Source organism: Polychytrium aggregatum (assembly GCF_025602895.1).
Source record: "Polychytrium aggregatum strain JEL109 chromosome Unknown BJ171scaffold_11, whole genome shotgun sequence".
In the NCBI taxonomy this organism is placed as follows: Eukaryota; Fungi; Chytridiomycota; class Chytridiomycetes; order Polychytriales; genus Polychytrium; species Polychytrium aggregatum.
This window is the reverse complement of record NW_026516213.1, coordinates 161,483-177,156: the sequence shown is the minus strand read 5'-3', so window position 1 is coordinate 177,156 and position 15,674 is coordinate 161,483. Positions and strand designations below refer to the sequence as shown.

Genomic DNA, 15,674 nt, shown 5'->3' with positions numbered 1-15,674 from the left:
GTCGATAAAAAGACCCCGTCCGTTCGCTCGTACTTTGCCCGCAACCAGACCGACGCAACAGCCGAAATGCCCTCAACCACAGTTCAGTGGGTCACCCATGAAACCCTGCTGATCGCCACCGCTGGCGACCAGACGCCAAGCTCCAAGATCGCTGCCTTTGATCTCGACGACACCTGGATTGTGCCCAAGAGCAAGCGTGTGCATTCCAAGGATGCCGACGACTGGAAGTGGATCTATGTTGGCTCGCCAGACAAGCTCCGGGCTCTGGTGAAAGAGGGCTTCCGCATCGTCGTTCTGACCAACCAAGGCGGCCTCACCAACGATGACAAGGAGGAGATCTTCAGGACCAAGGTCGAGAACATTGCTGCGACGCTCGACGGCGTCCCGTTGCTTCTCGTAGCTGCCAAGGGCCGTGATCACTTCCGCAAGCCTCGGCTTGGAATGTGGGAGTACTTTGCCACCCACTTGAACGGCGGTGTTGAGATCGATCTCAGCGCCAGCTACTATGTTGGCGATGCGGCAGGCCGGCCCAACGACTGGACTCCGGGCTTCAAGAAGGACTGGGCTGACACTGACCGCAAACTGGCCCTGAACATGCGAGTGGACTTCCATATCCCCGAGACCTTCTTTGGCAACCAGAAAACCCCTCCGCTGCCCCTGCTCGAATTCGATCCTGCCGTCTATCTGGAGTCGGTCGTCGACAAGGCGGCCCCTGAGCCGGCGCTTGCCCTGGATGCTGCCGCTCGCCAGCAGCAGCCAGATGTCGTTGTCTTTGTCGGCTTTCCTGCCTCGGGCAAGTCGCATGCGGCCCTGAAGCACTTTGTCCCGAATGGCTACGTGCATGTCAACCAGGACAACTGCAGGTCCCGAGCGGCCTGTCTCAAGCTTGCCGAGCAGTCGCTGCAGAACAAGTCCTCGATCGTCATCGACAACACAAATCCAGACCGGAAGGCGCGCGAAGGATACGTTGCGCTGGCAAAGAAATACGGCGCCTCCGTCCGCTGTCTCTGGTTCAGGGCCTCGCTCGACCTCTGCAACCACAACAACGCATATCGAGAGCATATCCAGAAGGCGGACCACAGCCATGTCCCCGATGTCGCCTTTGCGAGCTTCCGGTCCCGCTTCGAGGAGCCGCTCGTCGACGAGGGATTCGGCGAGGTGATTCCGATCGATTTTGTCCCTCAATTCGAGTCTGATGCAGAGAAGCAGAGCTGGCTGATGTTCCATTTCTAGCTGACCCGCAAGTGCACTTTGCACATGAGCAAACGGGACACCTTCACGATCCCACTTGTCAGCGTAGTATGTGATGGCATGCGTCAAGCAATGCCTTAAGAAATAATACAGATCACTTTGGCAGCCTCCGAGTAACGACCAATCGCTCTCCGGTCTCCACAATCGACATGCGCACTGATCTCGGACACACTCAATATGGAGGCAACGCTTCTCAGGCTATGGATGAGGGCGTAGCACCGCATCACAGAATGGTCATGGCCAGCGCGCGATGGTGTTGGGTAACAAGATATTCGATCAATCGTCGATAACCAGGGTGCTCTGTCAATGAGTAACTGCTATCGCTGCAGCACAATCGCAGCGAACAGGGTGCCGGAATCGGGGCTCTCTGGCACAGGTGCGACAATATCTCCCCACGCTCACATTCACATTCTGCTCGTGTGGTCTGTCGGGATGAACCTGATGCTCCGTTGTCGGCATGTGAAGAATGCGCCTGCTCTCGCCTCGCCTCGCTTCAGTGTCGCCGACTTTCATGGCGCCCGCCGCTGTCTTGCGCTCGCATGCTTCCCCGCTGGGCTGATCTGGAACCAGAAACAATCCTCTCCCATCCGCCTTCTCTCTGCTGGCCGCGCCCCCATCCGATCTGCCGCCATGCCCAAGGTGTCGACGGCTCTGCTGCCTCTGGCCTTTGCCGAGGGTGCTCGCGAGAGCCAGACGCTCAACGAGCCCTTGGTCCATCTCACATCCAGCCTCTGGGACCGCCTCGTTCAGGACGGCGCCCGACTTCGGCCGCCCAAGCGGAGCATGCCCTCGGGTAGGAATAGTGCGTCGCTGCATGAGCCACCGATCGCCGACCGGTGGATGGGCCAGTGGCAGCGATGAACGATGCTATCCTCTCGATTCTGCTGCTTGTCGCGAGCAGACCGCCGCGATCCACAACCAGCAAGTGCATGCAGTGGGCTATACTGATGAGCCCGTATTGTCTCGACCCCAGCCGATTCGATCTTCATATATGCCATCATCAAGGAAGCTCTTGGTGCCAGCGGAGCTGTGGGGGCCCCCAATGGCGCAGCCAGAATCCTGGCATCCATCCTAACCCTGGCCCAGAGGATTCCCGGAGAATCGGGCTTGGCCCACAACAACATATCGGTGAGCTCGAGTCTGTCGATATCCCCAGCAGTCTCGCGCAGATATGTTACCAACATCGGCGCTGGCTTTGGATGGCCACCCAAGTTCAGCTTTGCCTGCTGGAAGCCGCGCCTGACCTTGAATGTCCCGGCATCGATGTCGCTTTCTTCTCATCGCCATCCTGCCTTCTTCCGACGACCTGAATGCATGAACCGATTTCCGCCCCAGCACCCCACAATGTTTCTTCCCGATTCGTTTGTCGAGTGTCATGATCTCGCAGGTCACGTCAAGCGTTTGCTGCTTCCAGACCAGCACGCCCGACCCGAAAGCAGCCGTCTCTCGATCGAGCTCGAGCCAGCCGTCTTTGTCGAAATCGACAGGGTGATCCTGGGGGCACTGGACGACGCCTCGTATTCGGCAATCGAGTCGAGTGAGTTTCGAGTGGTCGCTACTGCCACATGTGTTATCTGCTTGAGTCGGTGGTGTGGTTGCGAGCGACAGAGCCTGACCTCCAGCCGAAACTTGCCCAGAATCGCTCCAATGGCTCCACAAAGTTCTTGCGGACGACTATGCCGTGCTGAGACAAGGCAGCACCTACCGAATCTCAATATCCGGAATGGTCTGTCGCTTCAAGGTGCTCATGATCACGCCCGTGATGCAGGGCGTCGTTAGCGCCGCAACCAAGCTTGTGGCGACATGCATCCCGGAGTACTCTATCGACAGCGACAGCAACTTGCCGGCCGTCCAACAGCACGACTCCCTGATCCACCGGCAAGACAGGCACGATGATATGGCTACGACCGACTGCACGCATCCTGCCCTCTATTTTCCACTGGCCGTCGCTGGCAAGGCCGGCATCACCCCTGATCAGGGCATCGATGGACTGTTTCAGATGTTCGGCAGCGGCTCGTCCATTCGCACGGTGACTTCCAAACAGCTGTCGCCGTACACTGCTCTGCCAGAACACCATCTGTTGGAGCCGCCGCCGGGGAGAGATGAAGACCCGGAGAGATTCGTCTATGCAAGTCTGGATGACCTTGTCGAACTTGGGATCTTTAGCGGCTCGGCCGTGCAGCTGATTCCGCGGCATCCGCAGAGCCATCCACGCCTTTGCAAGATTTTTGCTGCAGAGTTGCCAAGAGGGTAAGGCGCCGCCATAGTCCTCTGCTCATGGCCGGGTACGATGGGGAACCATTGCGACTCGCTGATATTGGCTCGCCATGCTCACCGCTGCGAGTGTCTGCAGGGCCATATACTTGCCTCCGACACTATATTTCAACTCTATCGATGACCTTGCCGACAAGGGTCTTGTTGGCATCCGCTCCCTCCCGCCATCGATGAGTGCTTCAGCCTATGACTCCAGCAATGTTGCCCAGAAGGTTACGCTGGCCCGAGTCTCGGAGCCAGCAACTACGGCCCAAAGCAACATACGGATATCCGATTATGCGATCCAAAAATACTTTCGGTCGAAGCATCGGCTGGTGACCGAAGGCGACGTCATTGGGATCCCGTTCAATTGTAGGCGTTCAATCTGCAGACGTCGTGTGGGCGAGCGTGCTAATGAGACAGCTCCATTCTGGTAGCTCTGTTCTAACTTTGCAGCCGTGCCTCACCTGTCTGCCAGTGCGAGACGCATCGCTGTCTTCCAGCGCCCTATTCAAAGGCAAAGGCGATGAAACTCGGTTCTTTGATGAACTCGACCCGTGAGTACCGCCATGCGTCCTGGGTGCCGATATGATCGACGTATATTCACCAACACATACTTTCCACTGTTTTCCAGTTACATGGAGCCCTCGTTTGGGCTGATTTACATCAAAGTCGTCAAAATCGAGTGCGAGAGCGGCTTGCCCGGAGCCTGGGTTGATCCAGACCGGACCATGGTCCTCGAGCAGGGACAGGTGCACACTAGAGTGCCGCCGGGACTCTTGGACTTTCTGCAACTCGGTAAGACTGTCGCGCCACGCCAGAGTGTGGATCGGCGGGGAAGCTGCAGACACGGATGTGTTCAATAGGCTAGCTGGACTGATTGTCTGTGTGGCATAATGCGGGTGCAGGTCTGCGCATTGAGTTTGGTGTCGAAGATTCACTCTACAAGAAAGTCAGCGAGCTGTTCATGTCGTTCCTCAAGTCAGACAAGCTTGCTTCCAAACTGGTGTGCTCTGTGCTCCTGCACGGTCCAAAGGGTGTCGGGAAGCACAGTCTTGTTCGCCAGGTGGCCGATTCACTTGGAGTGCATGTGCTGCAGGCAAGTAGCGTCAGCGCTGTCTCGATCGCTACTCGATGCAACGAGCGGACCGTGCCCACTCAACTGGACATGATCTCGACGATCGACTTGATGTGCTCATCACTTTATCCGCGACTCGTGCACGCTGAATATCCACGATGCAATCCAGGTTGATTGCTATGAGCTGGTGGGCGAGAAAGAAAAGGACATGGGCGCCCTGATGGACTTTTACTTTGAGAAAGCTATGGGATGCTCGCCATGCATCTTGATTCTCTCGGATCTTGCTGCCATATCCAAGAAGGACCCAAGCAAGCGCGCAGGCAAGCAAGGAATCATGGCATTGTGTGCCTTATGCGAATCTGTGCTCGGCATTACGCCAGAGGGCTGAGCGAAGATGCTGGCCTCGTTGCTTGTTCTCTTCTTGGCTCACCATGCATTCCTTCTGTGCCGTTAGAGAGTGCGCCGGTAGTCGGATTGCTCCAGAAGAACTTTGAAAAGATTCCTCGCTCCTACATCAACACAACCCATCCGACCTTTATTGTCGGGGTGGCCGATAGTCTCGACGATATTTCCGAGCCCGTGCAGGATTGCTTCCAGCACGTTTTGTCGATGAAGGTAGTGATGCGCCTCTGAGCCGTTGAAGCAAAGCTCGTCACTCGACCTGACGCATGAGCCTTGTTTCTATTTTATGTGTGGTTATCACAGGCCCAGGAGGAAGACGAACGGTTGGCCATCCTCAAGAGCCGGACAAGGGACATGAACCCCTCAATGGACATTGACTGGGCATATCTGGCTCGCCACACCGCTGGGCTGCTCGCTGGAGACCTTGTCAGTCTCGTGAGCGAGGCCAACACCGCCATGCTCAAGGAAGTCGACGAGTATTTGTGAGTTGCCGATCGAATCGAGCCAGTTACCGGCTGAGTATCTTGGTCGATACCGGCACGCTACTCGTTGGTCTGGCAGCCCCTGTTGTTCATTGAGCTCTGGCTGCATTCGTGATGATAAACCCGGTGCCCACGGGCTTCTTTGCTGGCCGCCCTCGCAACAATCCTGACACATGATGTAATGTACACTGTCCATGATCGTTAGAAAACGCACCAAGCAGAACATTGATCCCTTGTCTATCAGGCTCGCCCAGCCAGTTCTTGCGATGAAGCACTTTGTGGCTGGTCTGGACAAGATCCGAAAACAACACGCCGATAGCATCGGCGCACCAAAGGTACGGCTTGCTGCGAAACGCTCATGCAGAGAGCTCATGCGGGAGGCTCTGGGCTCATCTTTGCATTGCACTGGTCCCAACAGATCCCACAGGTCAAATGGGAGGATGTCGGTGGCCTGCAGCATGTCAAGGAAGCCCTGATCGACACGATTGATCTGCCGCTGAGGCACCCTCAACTCTTTGCCGAGGGAATGAAGAAGCGGTCCGGTAGGGACGAGTCAGTGCTTTGCCTCATCACAGCCTCAGGAGGCGGATGCTGTGTGCAACGACTGACGATGTCCTCGCACATAGGCATCCTGCTCTACGGCCCACCTGGAACAGGCAAGACCCTCGTCGCCAAGGCCATCGCCACGAACTTTTCGCTCAATTTTCTCTCGGTCAAGGGCCCGGAGCTGCTCAACATGTACATTGGCGAGTCCGAGGCTAACGTCCGACGGATCTTTGAGAAGGCCCGCAATGCGAAGCCGTGTGTCATATTCTTTGACGAGCTGGACTCGGTTGCTCCGAAGCGTGGCGACAAGGGCGACTCGGGCGGGGTCATGGACCGGATCGTCAGTCAGCTGCTGGCCGAGCTGGACGGCGTCGCCGGCGGAACTGGCGGAGATGTGTTTGTCATCGGGGCGACGAACCGCCCGGATCTTCTGGACTCGTCGCTGCTGCGACCCGGAAGGTGGGTCATAGCTGCTTTCATTCCCCATGCCAGCTTTCAGCGCTGATATCCATCAGCGTCGACATGTATCGCAGCTGTTGGGGGGCGTGCTCGAGACTTATTGAGTTGCGGGTACGGTTTGCTTCGTCTGCGGCATGCAAACGATCTAGATTCGACAAGATGCTCTACCTCGGAGTCAGCCCGACCCACGCGGACCAGCACCGAATTCTGGAGGCGCTCACTCGCAAGTAAGTGTCTGTCGACAGACGCTCCTCTCTCGCATCGTTCACGCTACACATGTTTGGTGGGAGGGCTTCTCTGGTCGGCTGACACTCAACCGCTCCCTTTATACTCGATGTTGGCTCTCTGATGCAGATTCGTCCTTACTCCGGACTTGGACCTTCGTGAGGTTGCGGATCGCCTCCCGATGAATCTCACAGGCGCAGACCTCTATGCACTTTGCTCGGATGCACAACTCAAGGCAATGACGAGGACTGTCCAGAGAGCAGAGAGTGAGATTGGTAAGTGTTGAGGAAGGAGTGAGTCAATGCAAGCGACTTGCACACAGGCGAAGCTCCCTTCCCGGATTCGTTCTGTTGCTGCTCTACTCTACCACTCCCCTCCACTGATGTGCAAGAGAGCTCTTTACTCTGCAACTTGATGGAGCTCGCCTCATTGGTGGCTTTCTTCCAGTTGATGCGGAGCAGCCGAAGCACAGGCTGTCATGCTTAACTGCCCCGATTTCTTCATTTTTGAGAACAGAGCGGATCAGTCGCTCGGAAGGCAGAGTGCTGTCGAACAGCGAGTATTTTGAAAAGTACGCATCGGCAGACGACCTTTGCGTCCAAGTAAGGCACGAAGACTTTGAAGCAGCCGCCGCTGATTTGACCCCAAGCGTCTCGGTCGCCGAACTCGGGCGGTATGAGGATATCCGGCGCAAGTTTGAAACCAGCCAAGACACCCAGCAACCACAGCCACAACAGCAACAGCAACAGCAACAGCGGCAGCATCGGAGTCAAGAACAGGCACATGAACAACATCAACAACATCAACAACATCAACAACATCAACAACAGCCGCAACAGTCGCAGCGAAAACAACAGCACGCGAGTGGGCCGGATTCTGCTGTCGGCTCAGCATCGGGTGGCGCTGACAAGAAACCGTCCGCTGACCGAAAGGGAAAAGGACGAGCATGAAGGTGGAAACGGGCCGGGAATGGGGTGGAATCTGTGGGATGGGATCTGTGGGGTGGGATCTGTGGGGTGGGGGAAGGGCAGCCGAGCAACATGGCGAGGCATTGGGTCCACCGAGTCATCGAAGCGTTTCCTTTGCGAAACAATCATACGTAGCCCCTCGGGTATGCACATGGCCCTGACGCCAAATACAGCATGATTTAGGGAGATGACTGCAGTCGATGGTTCTGAGTTTCGAGATGGGGGGCCATTCCTGTATGGATGTGACGGGCAATGCTAACAACCGTGACGGAGGCAAAAGAACATTCACAAGCCAGAACTCAGGACGACTACGACAATAGACGTAGCCAGGATGGCACGGTGCAGAGGCCGACAGGACGAAAAAAAGCATGTGGGACAGTGTATTTTGGTATTCTCAGTGCTCATTCTTTCGGCCTCAACTTTTGTTGATGTTGCTGTCTCCGGATTGCGCCGGGGGTCAGTGCGTTTGTTGGTACTTGAGAATCGACAAGCAAGCAAGCAAGCAAGCAAGGCATCACCAGCAAGAAGGCAAAGAGTCAGACGAGGATATCAAACACAGACACAAGACAAATATGTATGTTGAAGATGTGTACGCATGTGGATCTAGAAACAGACGGGTGATGGATGGGATGGGATTGGATTGGATTGGCGAGAGCCGGAAGCTGGAGGTGGGATGGATTTCGTTGGGAGTGGTGGGAGTGGGAGTGGGGTGTGTGGGAGAGGTGAGGGGGTATTGGGCTGGTCAACAAATTGCACTGCGCTTTCGAGCTCCGAGAAGCTGAAAAGCACCTGGAGCAACAACAAAGATCAAAAAGGGGATCCGCCAAAAGGCTGGGCGGAACGGAAAGGAATCAAATGAAAAGAAAAAAAAAAGTCAACCTGGACAGGGATTCCAAAGAGGAGAGCTGCAAGTCAAAGTCTTGAGAGGCGAGAGAGAGAGAATGCGGTTACAGCCGAACAAGAAGGCGGAGGCGATCGGAAGTGCAGAGTGTCGAGGCTGCCCATGAATCGATCCAGTGAAAGACCGTTCTCATCGGACCGGCATCGTGATGGGCGCGGCCGGGATCAGGATGTTGAGCTCCAGGCCCTTGTTACTGAGGAACTCTTCAATCTCCGGCTCAAAGTAGACGTGCTTGCCGTCGCCGTGAGACACCAGGCTGGCAAAGCGGTGCATCTTGTTGGCCAGGCCGAGCGTGCACACCAGCTCGATGACCCCGACAGGCGAGACCATGCTCTCCATGAAGCGGATCGACTCTGCCGGGGTGAAGTGTGTGCGCTTGATGCTCGCATATTGGCGGACCCATCGTGCGGCCATGTCCAAGCGCTCGTCGCCAAGCGACATGCGGGCGGCGGCAAGCTTGAGCGTCTCGATCGAGATGGCGGCGCGATGTGCAAGGAACGCAGCATGGCCCTGCAGCAGGACATTCTTGGACTCGGTGGCAAACACGAACCACATCAGGGCCTTCGCGCCATGCGACCACTCCGAGGCAGAGTTTGGGCCTGTACAGTCGTCCTTCTGGTGCACGGGGCGCAGCATGAACTGCCAGAGGGTAAAGCACAGGGAGCGCTTCAGCTCCTTATTGACCACTTGAGCAAGATAGGTGGGCTGGAAGCCCATGACTTCTTTCATCCATTTGTTGAGATTGCGGTGTCCTAGGGGCCAGCGTGGTTAACGAGAAATGGAAATCATGACGATTCCACGATGAGAGCCGATTCGGTGCACGACGGCAGGACACGAAGAAAGTGTGGGATTGTGCTTCCGGATCGGAGGGGCCAGCGCCACACCAGCTTGCAGCCGCATTCCACTGACCTGATGGGAATCCCTTCAGCCATCCTTGCTCCAGGGTATTGTTGTCATGCGAGACTTTGAGGGTCTTGATCATTTCCTTTGCCCAGGCCAGGCCCCGGCTGCTGTGTGCGTTCTGAGGAGATCCGTGGGCACCGGATCCTGTCGCCGAATGCTCCGAGCCATCGCTGTGGCCGGGAACCAGATCCTCGTTGTACAGCATCGGCTCGGGTGTGTGTCGGTACCGGCCTGGATACCACCCGTACTCATAGAGATACTGCTCGCCCAGGTCGATGGAGGTATTGTCGAGATCGAGGCCAAGTGAGTCCTAATCGATGGGCAGCATGGTCCACACACAGGAGGGGTTAGCGCCGCGGAGGCTCGGGCGACGGCATCGTGAGACATAGAAACCCCTACCCATGTCGCGGCAGGGGGCAACACCGCGGACAGCGACAGCAACAGCGATAGTCGACGGTGGATGCAATCGATCCAAAGGTATCTGTCAGCGATCTGTTGTGGTGCCAGGCGCATGAGGACATACCGAGAAAATGTTGGTCCAGCCGACACTGGCACAGATGGCAGCGATTTGCTGGTACGCATCTTCTCCGTAGAGCTCTCGCAGCGAAGCCTTGGCGTCCATCGTGACGGTCGCCGGGATGGTCGAGGCCTCGGATGCGAGGGTGAGGGCCTGGCTCTCCATATCGTCCAAGCGGTTGTCGAAGGGGCTGACGATGGGCCGGTCGTGGTCGGGGCCCTTGTCGTAGTATGGTCCGTTCATCAAATCGCCCAAGGCAGCGCTCCGTGCAGCGCAGTAAAAGCAGCGGTAGGCCAGGCTGCTGCGGATAAGGATGGCTCTGCGGAGCTGGATCGATATCGGCGATCGACCCATGTCAATGTTGGGGATATTGAGCAGCCTTGGTGAGTTGAACTGATAGACGCGTAGCGCTGGCGGCCATGTGGCCAGATAGATCAGATTTTCGTCGTTGAAGCCGATGAGCTTCTTGGTCAGATAGATAATACCCTGCGAGGCCGAGATAAGGGGACAAGCTGTCAGGATACACTCAGGCGACGGTTAGTTGCTCGTGGGTGGTAGCACCGATCAAGGAAATAGATCCGAGACACGATCTAATCGGGTACACCAAGATCCGATTGCGGCTCGACGATGCGGCTCGACGATGCGGCTCGATGATGTGGCTCGATGATGCGGCTCGATGATGCAGCTGGAACGTACCGGGTATTCCTTGCGGAGCACATCATTCGAAACGAGATGAGGCCGTAGCAGATCGCTCAGGCGAGGGCGCTCGTTGGTGGCCACGTAGAGGGCTGTGATGCCCGACGCAGACATGGAGGGAGAGAGAGGCGTAAAGGAAGGACATGGTGACGATGTGGACGTGGGCGTGTCGAGCGAGCATATATCGGAGCTGGCGGTCGGGAGGGCAACGGCAGTGGACTTTGTTCTATGAAGCAGATGGTGGCTGGAAGGAGGGAGCCGTCCGTGACCAAGCTGAGGAGTTGCCGGGGGCATCAAGCTCTGGGGCTTGGTCGACTGAGGTGACAGTGGCGAAAGCGGCGACTGAGGCGACTGAGGCGACTGAGAGTTTGACGACGACGACGATGATGATGACCACGATGTTGCCGAGATGTGTTGTGCGAGCAGCGAGAGCGGCGGTGAAGTCGCGGCCAGGTGCGAGGGACGCACATGAGACATGGACGATCGCGACTCTCGGCTGAGGACTGGCGACGACGGAACAGAGACGGTCTGCGGGCCGCTGGCGGGGGCGATAGGACGGCGGGCGTAGCGAACAAACTTTTGTCTCTTGAGCGAATCGGAGGAGCCGGGCACAGGAGGCAATGGAGCAGATGGTGGAGGCCCGATCGGAGGGAGTGCTGTAGAGAGCTCGGACATGGAGACAGAGCGCACCATGGGAGGGGCGCTGGCGGGGCCGCTGGATGAAAGGATACGAGTAAGAGACAGATTGAAGTGGGATGAAACGGGTCGGGACAGATTGGAATGCAATGCATCGGGCGAGTCGAATCGAGTCGGGTTGAGTGGGCGAAATGATCGTGCGGATGATTGTTGTATCGATGCATTACATTGAGGCGTCGCAGAGAAGTTCCAGGATCGGATCGAGGTCGCCCAGTCGGTCGAGAACCACAAGCATTTGGTGCCAGAGAGACGGTTTGGCAGGATGGATATGGAGACGAGAAGAGAGTCAGCAACGCTCATGATGCTCACGCCACCGGCACCGCACTTGACCAAACGACATGCCACGTACTCATCGTCGCTCTCGTCCTCGTATATGTCTGTCGGAGGAGGAAGTCGGCTGAAGGTCCGGGGTGCCGAGGGACGCACTTTGAAGGGGAAGCTGTCGGCCCCGGACCGTGGCTGGTGGTGAGCCGGGTCAGGGGTCGAAGCAGCGTTACTACTGCCACCGAGGTCGGAGAATGGATGGGCAGACGAGCCCTCGTAACTGCGAATGCGACGCATCGGAGAAATCTCGGCGGCCGAGGGACGGAGCAGCGGGCTCGAGTTGGGGTCGGTGGAGACCGAGACCTTTGGAGAGCCAGGGGTCTTCATGGTGGGCTGGTGGAAGCTGTGGCCGGGGGTGGGATGGATGCTGTGAACGGCGATGGAGGCGGTGACCAGAGCCGTTGTTGGCAAGATCGTGCTTGGACAGAGACAAGTTTTTTGGGGGTTGAGAGAGCGTTGAAGCAGACACGGACAACGACACGAACGACAGGGACAACGACAGGGGACGATCGACTTGGCGATCTGGATTGATAACAAGCGACCGCCGGCTTGCGACAATGACCAAGATCGAAGCAAAGATGACAACGACGAGCGCAGCGACGACCACCACGGAGCAAGAATGAGCAAGAGATGCGACGAGCCAGACAAGAGGGTGCACGAGGGGGCTATATAGGAGGAGGCTGGGTGGGGGGGAGGAGGGGTGAAGGAAAGAGTGAACCGGGTGGTCCGAGGCGGATACAGGACGCTCGATGCGACAGGCAGGGGGGGAGCGTGCTGGTGGGAACTGTGGCCCGGCTGTGCGAATTGGCAAACGGACGAATGGCCAATGGACGAGCAAGCGGCGAAGGCGAGCCTGTGGCACATGCATGGGGAAAGCCAGAGATGGATCAGGAGCAAAGGCCGAGCAAAGGCCGAGCGAAAGCGTCTGGCAAGCGAGGGCTTTGGGCAGCGACTGTGGGCAGCGACTGTGGGAAGCGACTGTGGGGAGCAATGGACGAGCCAAAGGGCCAATGGACCGGCCAAGGACCGGTCGAGCGAACGACCCAGCGAATGACCCGCGAACGGTCCAAGGACAATCTGCGAGACAGATGGGCGGCCATGGAGACCGAGCCAGATCTGCAGACGAGACGGATACAGTGCCGCGACAGCCACAAAGACAATGTCAAGACAATACCAAGACGACAATGACAGCACAATGCCAGCACAATGCCAGCACAATACCAAGACACCGCAGCCACGCGCCGACGCGTGGTGCCAGGGCGGCGCCGGCGGCTCGGCCGCGGTGCGCGCACTCTGGTGCGGGTGACACGCGTGCATGCTGCGCCTGTGCGATGTCCGTGCGACTCCTGCGGCACGCACGCGTCCAATCGACGGCCGTGGTGCCATCTGCGCAGCTCGCCGTTGCTGTGGCTGTGCTTGCTCGGGCTGCTGCACCACTTCCAGCAAAGCGCTGCGCTGTCGCGAGTGCCGGGCGGTTTCGGCCACACTCCCGCACTGGTTCTGCACGCAGCTTGTGCACGCCGAAAGGACCATGGCGAGCGATGACTGCCTCCACAAGATCCATCCTCGCCCGTCTCGTCTGCATCGCTCATGCCTCGACCGCGGTCTTGCTTGCTGCATGCCTTTCTCGACCAGCTCCAGCCCCAGAGCCGCATCGATGTCTCCGACGCGGAAGGCAAGACGAGAACGAAACCACTCCCGTCCATCCCCCACCACCCTGGCTCGATTCCCGGGCTGGTCTGGGGCAAGGGTGGGGCTCGCGTCTTTCCTGTTCTCCTGGTCGGCGCTTTGGCTCGGCTGTCTTGTGGATCAATGTCGGCAGCCGATCCGCGAGCCAACATCTGGTCCCAGCATCAACGGCCAACTTGCATGCCCATCGGGATACCGCATTGAAATGCCTCGGAGGATCCAAGTAGCATCAGCAGCAGCAGCGGCAAGTGCACCCTTTTTTCTCTCCGGCAGCCCAGAAAGCATTGGTTCTCAAAACACCCGTCGCCGCCCAGGCCAGCACGCCCGAACGATAGCGAGCATCCTCTGTGTGTCCCCTGGGCAGCACAAGCTTGGCGTTGTCGGATACAGCGGCGCTCGTTCGGCTGCGATGGTGCGGCTTTGCTGCCCAGAGTAACGGTGCCAGCGACAGCGAGCCTCCTTCCTCTCGCCGCCAATCTTCAGGCCCTGGCCCGCCGGAACAGAATGTGCGAGCACGGACGACGGCTTGCGGAACGAGAGCACCTCCACATTCCTTCAACAGTGGTGATGAATGGTGGTGTGTGACAGATTCAGGGCACGAAGCTGGGCAGGTCGAAGAGGAGGTCCTGCTGAAGCCAGCGGCGGATCTGGTTTGAAGCGGGATCAAAAATTTTCGACGCGCAGTCACTCTGATTCCCAGGCAGATGCAACTTGGCTGGACGGTATGCATGGGATGGTGCATCCCGGTGCCCATCTGTGTCTGCACTGCAGCTCGACAAGTGGATATATTGAACCAAAAAGAAGAAATCGACAGTCGAATACACAAGACATGCTGCCAACAGTATCCTCATAACCAGTCGTGGATGTCGAGAAGTGGACGGCACCCGCCAACACTCAAACAATCATGAATAAACTGAAAGGCTTCTATCGAAGCGGCATTACAACAAGGGTGAGCACACACATTTGAATCGTGTCGAGCAACCGATGGATGTTGATTGTGGCGGTCTCCAGAGAGACCACGGCGCAACTATTGCTGGGCTTGCACTGGCACGGGCTCTAGTTGATCGCAATCTTCTTGGCCTCGGGAGGAGGCGGCAGTGCCTTCTTGCCAATCTTGAGCTCGAGGACACCGTCGGTCATCTTGCCCTGGATGCTCTGGGCGTCCACAGTCGGGGGAAGCCGGATCTTGCGCTGGAACTGGCCGTACGAGCACTCGACCATGTGGTAGGTGTCCTTCTTTTCCTCGTGCGAGGAGCGGCGTTCGCCCTCGATCGTGAGCACATCGTCGAGCAGCGACACATGGACGTCATCCTGTGGTGGGAACATGTGCGGTTGTGAGTCGGAAGTGCTGTTTCGGCTGCAACAAGCACGGGCAAGCACGGACAGGTATGGACAGGTATGGACAGGTATGAACAAGCACCACTGCTGCGGATGGACATGCAACTCGACGCCTACCTTCTTGAGTCCGGGGAGGTCGGCCTTGACAACAAACTCGGTTTCGTTCTCGATGACATCCAGGCGCGGGGTTTTGTAGAATCCCCAGCCGCTGGGAGCCGGGCGCGACACCGACTGGCCCTCCGACTGGCTGCCGGACTGGTTGTCCGAGGACTGTTCAGGCTGCTTCTCGCCCTCCTGTGCAGATGCAGCGAGGCGGTCGTCGGCAATCAGCTGGTTCATCAGACGGTTCATGCGGCCGAACACGCGGCGCTCGTACTCAAAGGGATCTTGGAAGAACGGGTCCGAGTTGAAGAGGAAGAGGCTCATGGCGATGTTGAGAGGGAAGTGCTGAGCTGAGTGAGTGGGCTGAGTGAGTGGGCTGAGTGAGCTGAGAGACTTGCTTGCTTGAAGTTAGCGACGGACCTCCCTTGCCGAGGTGCCCGCGGCAATTTATATCTCGAGGGCCGTATGCCCCAAGGCACGCATCCGGTGCTGTGCGGAACGACTGCAAGTGGCAATATTTCGCACGCACGCACTCGCCCGAGGATCAACGCAGGTCCCCGAATGTGCTGGAAACGACGCGAACGCCGCCCAAGCCAGGATGGCTCTCCCCGTGATCCCATCGCCGCCAATCAGCGCTGCGATCCGGCCGCACAAGGAACGGCATCGAAACATGACCCTGGATCAAACAGCAACGATACCAACCAGGATACCAACCGCGAAACCAGCCAGGATGCCGACGCGCAGAGGGTGCTGGAGCGAGCGGGAAGGATGCAGAGCCTCTGGATGACGCACGATGCATGCATGCGGAGCACTCTCTGTGGAAGAGATTGATATGCACATTGCT

At 57.7% G+C, this 15,674-nt stretch overlaps 5 protein-coding genes across 5 annotated transcripts; 3 read left to right on the top strand and 2 right to left on the bottom strand.

Moving 5' to 3' along the window:
- Positions 1-66: 66 nt before the first annotated feature.
- Positions 67-1,233, top strand: BJ171DRAFT_558221 (polynucleotide kinase 3 phosphatase-domain-containing protein; the record flags this gene model as incomplete). The annotated part of the gene is made up of 1 exon (XM_053113140.1): positions 67-1,233. The coding sequence occupies one exon, from the start codon at positions 67-69 to the stop codon at positions 1,231-1,233; it is 1,167 nt and encodes a 388-aa protein (XP_052968390.1).
- Positions 1,234-1,710: 477 nt separating this feature from the next.
- On the top strand, positions 1,711-7,698 carry BJ171DRAFT_457329 (P-loop containing nucleoside triphosphate hydrolase protein). The gene is made up of 17 exons (XM_053108345.1): positions 1,711-2,044; positions 2,225-2,379; positions 2,587-2,788; positions 2,889-3,501; positions 3,605-3,876; positions 3,983-4,061; positions 4,139-4,302; positions 4,413-4,603; positions 4,752-4,902; positions 5,037-5,197; positions 5,288-5,466; positions 5,672-5,801; positions 5,885-6,008; positions 6,093-6,471; positions 6,621-6,698; positions 6,826-6,971; positions 7,213-7,698. Exons 1-17 carry the CDS (start codon positions 1,882-1,884, stop codon positions 7,644-7,646), a joined length of 3,621 nt encoding a protein of 1,206 aa, XP_052968389.1. The 5' UTR covers positions 1,711-1,881; the 3' UTR covers positions 7,647-7,698.
- An 872-nt stretch (positions 7,699-8,570) lies between these two features.
- BJ171DRAFT_28092 (uncharacterized protein) lies at positions 8,571-12,010 on the bottom strand. The gene is made up of 5 exons (XM_053106914.1): positions 11,727-12,010; positions 10,682-11,384; positions 9,992-10,471; positions 9,475-9,778; positions 8,571-9,317 (listed from the first exon to the last, which is right to left on the bottom strand). Exons 1-5 carry the CDS (start codon positions 11,936-11,938, stop codon positions 8,695-8,697), a joined length of 2,322 nt encoding a protein of 773 aa, XP_052968388.1. The 5' UTR covers positions 11,939-12,010; the 3' UTR covers positions 8,571-8,694.
- Positions 12,011-13,193: 1,183 nt separating this feature from the next.
- On the top strand, positions 13,194-13,957 carry BJ171DRAFT_497210 (uncharacterized protein). Its single transcript, XM_053110271.1, has one exon. It carries the CDS (start codon positions 13,233-13,235, stop codon positions 13,824-13,826), a length of 594 nt encoding a protein of 197 aa, XP_052968387.1. The 5' UTR covers positions 13,194-13,232; the 3' UTR covers positions 13,827-13,957.
- Positions 13,958-14,144: 187 nt separating this feature from the next.
- Positions 14,145-15,384, bottom strand: BJ171DRAFT_497209 (HSP20-like chaperone). The gene is made up of 2 exons (XM_053110270.1): positions 14,846-15,384; positions 14,145-14,701 (listed from the first exon to the last, which is right to left on the bottom strand). The coding sequence occupies exons 1-2, from the start codon at positions 15,152-15,154 to the stop codon at positions 14,447-14,449; spliced, it is 564 nt and encodes a 187-aa protein (XP_052968386.1). The 5' UTR covers positions 15,155-15,384; the 3' UTR covers positions 14,145-14,446.
- Between the last annotated feature and the right edge of the window lie 290 nt (positions 15,385-15,674).

Bases quoted from the DNA above. Each gene is read 5' to 3' on its own strand.
- BJ171DRAFT_28092 (XM_053106914.1), bottom strand. From the start codon at position 11,938: ATGCGTCGCATTCGCAGTTACGAGGGCTCGTCTGCCCATCCATTCTCC. The intron at 11,385-11,726 runs GTACGTGGCATG...CGGCCCCGCCAG, and splicing joins GAGGACGAGAGCGACGATGA to CGCCCCTCCCATGGTGCGCT. The intron at 10,472-10,681 runs GTACGTTCCAGC...TCGGCCTCGCAG, and splicing joins TGCTCCGCAAGGAATACCCG to GGTATTATCTATCTGACCAA.
- BJ171DRAFT_497209 (XM_053110270.1), bottom strand. From the start codon at position 15,154: ATGAGCCTCTTCCTCTTCAACTCGGACCCGTTCTTCCAAGATCCCTTT. The intron at 14,702-14,845 runs GTAGGCGTCGAG...TTCCCACCACAG, and splicing joins ACCTCCCCGGACTCAAGAAG to GATGACGTCCATGTGTCGCT.
- BJ171DRAFT_497210 (XM_053110271.1), top strand. From the start codon at position 13,233: ATGGCGAGCGATGACTGCCTCCACAAGATCCATCCTCGCCCGTCTCGT.
- BJ171DRAFT_457329 (XM_053108345.1), top strand. From the start codon at position 1,882: ATGCCCAAGGTGTCGACGGCTCTGCTGCCTCTGGCCTTTGCCGAGGGT. The intron at 5,198-5,287 runs GTAGTGATGCGC...TGGTTATCACAG, and splicing joins AGCACGTTTTGTCGATGAAG to GCCCAGGAGGAAGACGAACG. The intron at 5,802-5,884 runs GTACGGCTTGCT...TGGTCCCAACAG, and splicing joins ATAGCATCGGCGCACCAAAG to ATCCCACAGGTCAAATGGGA.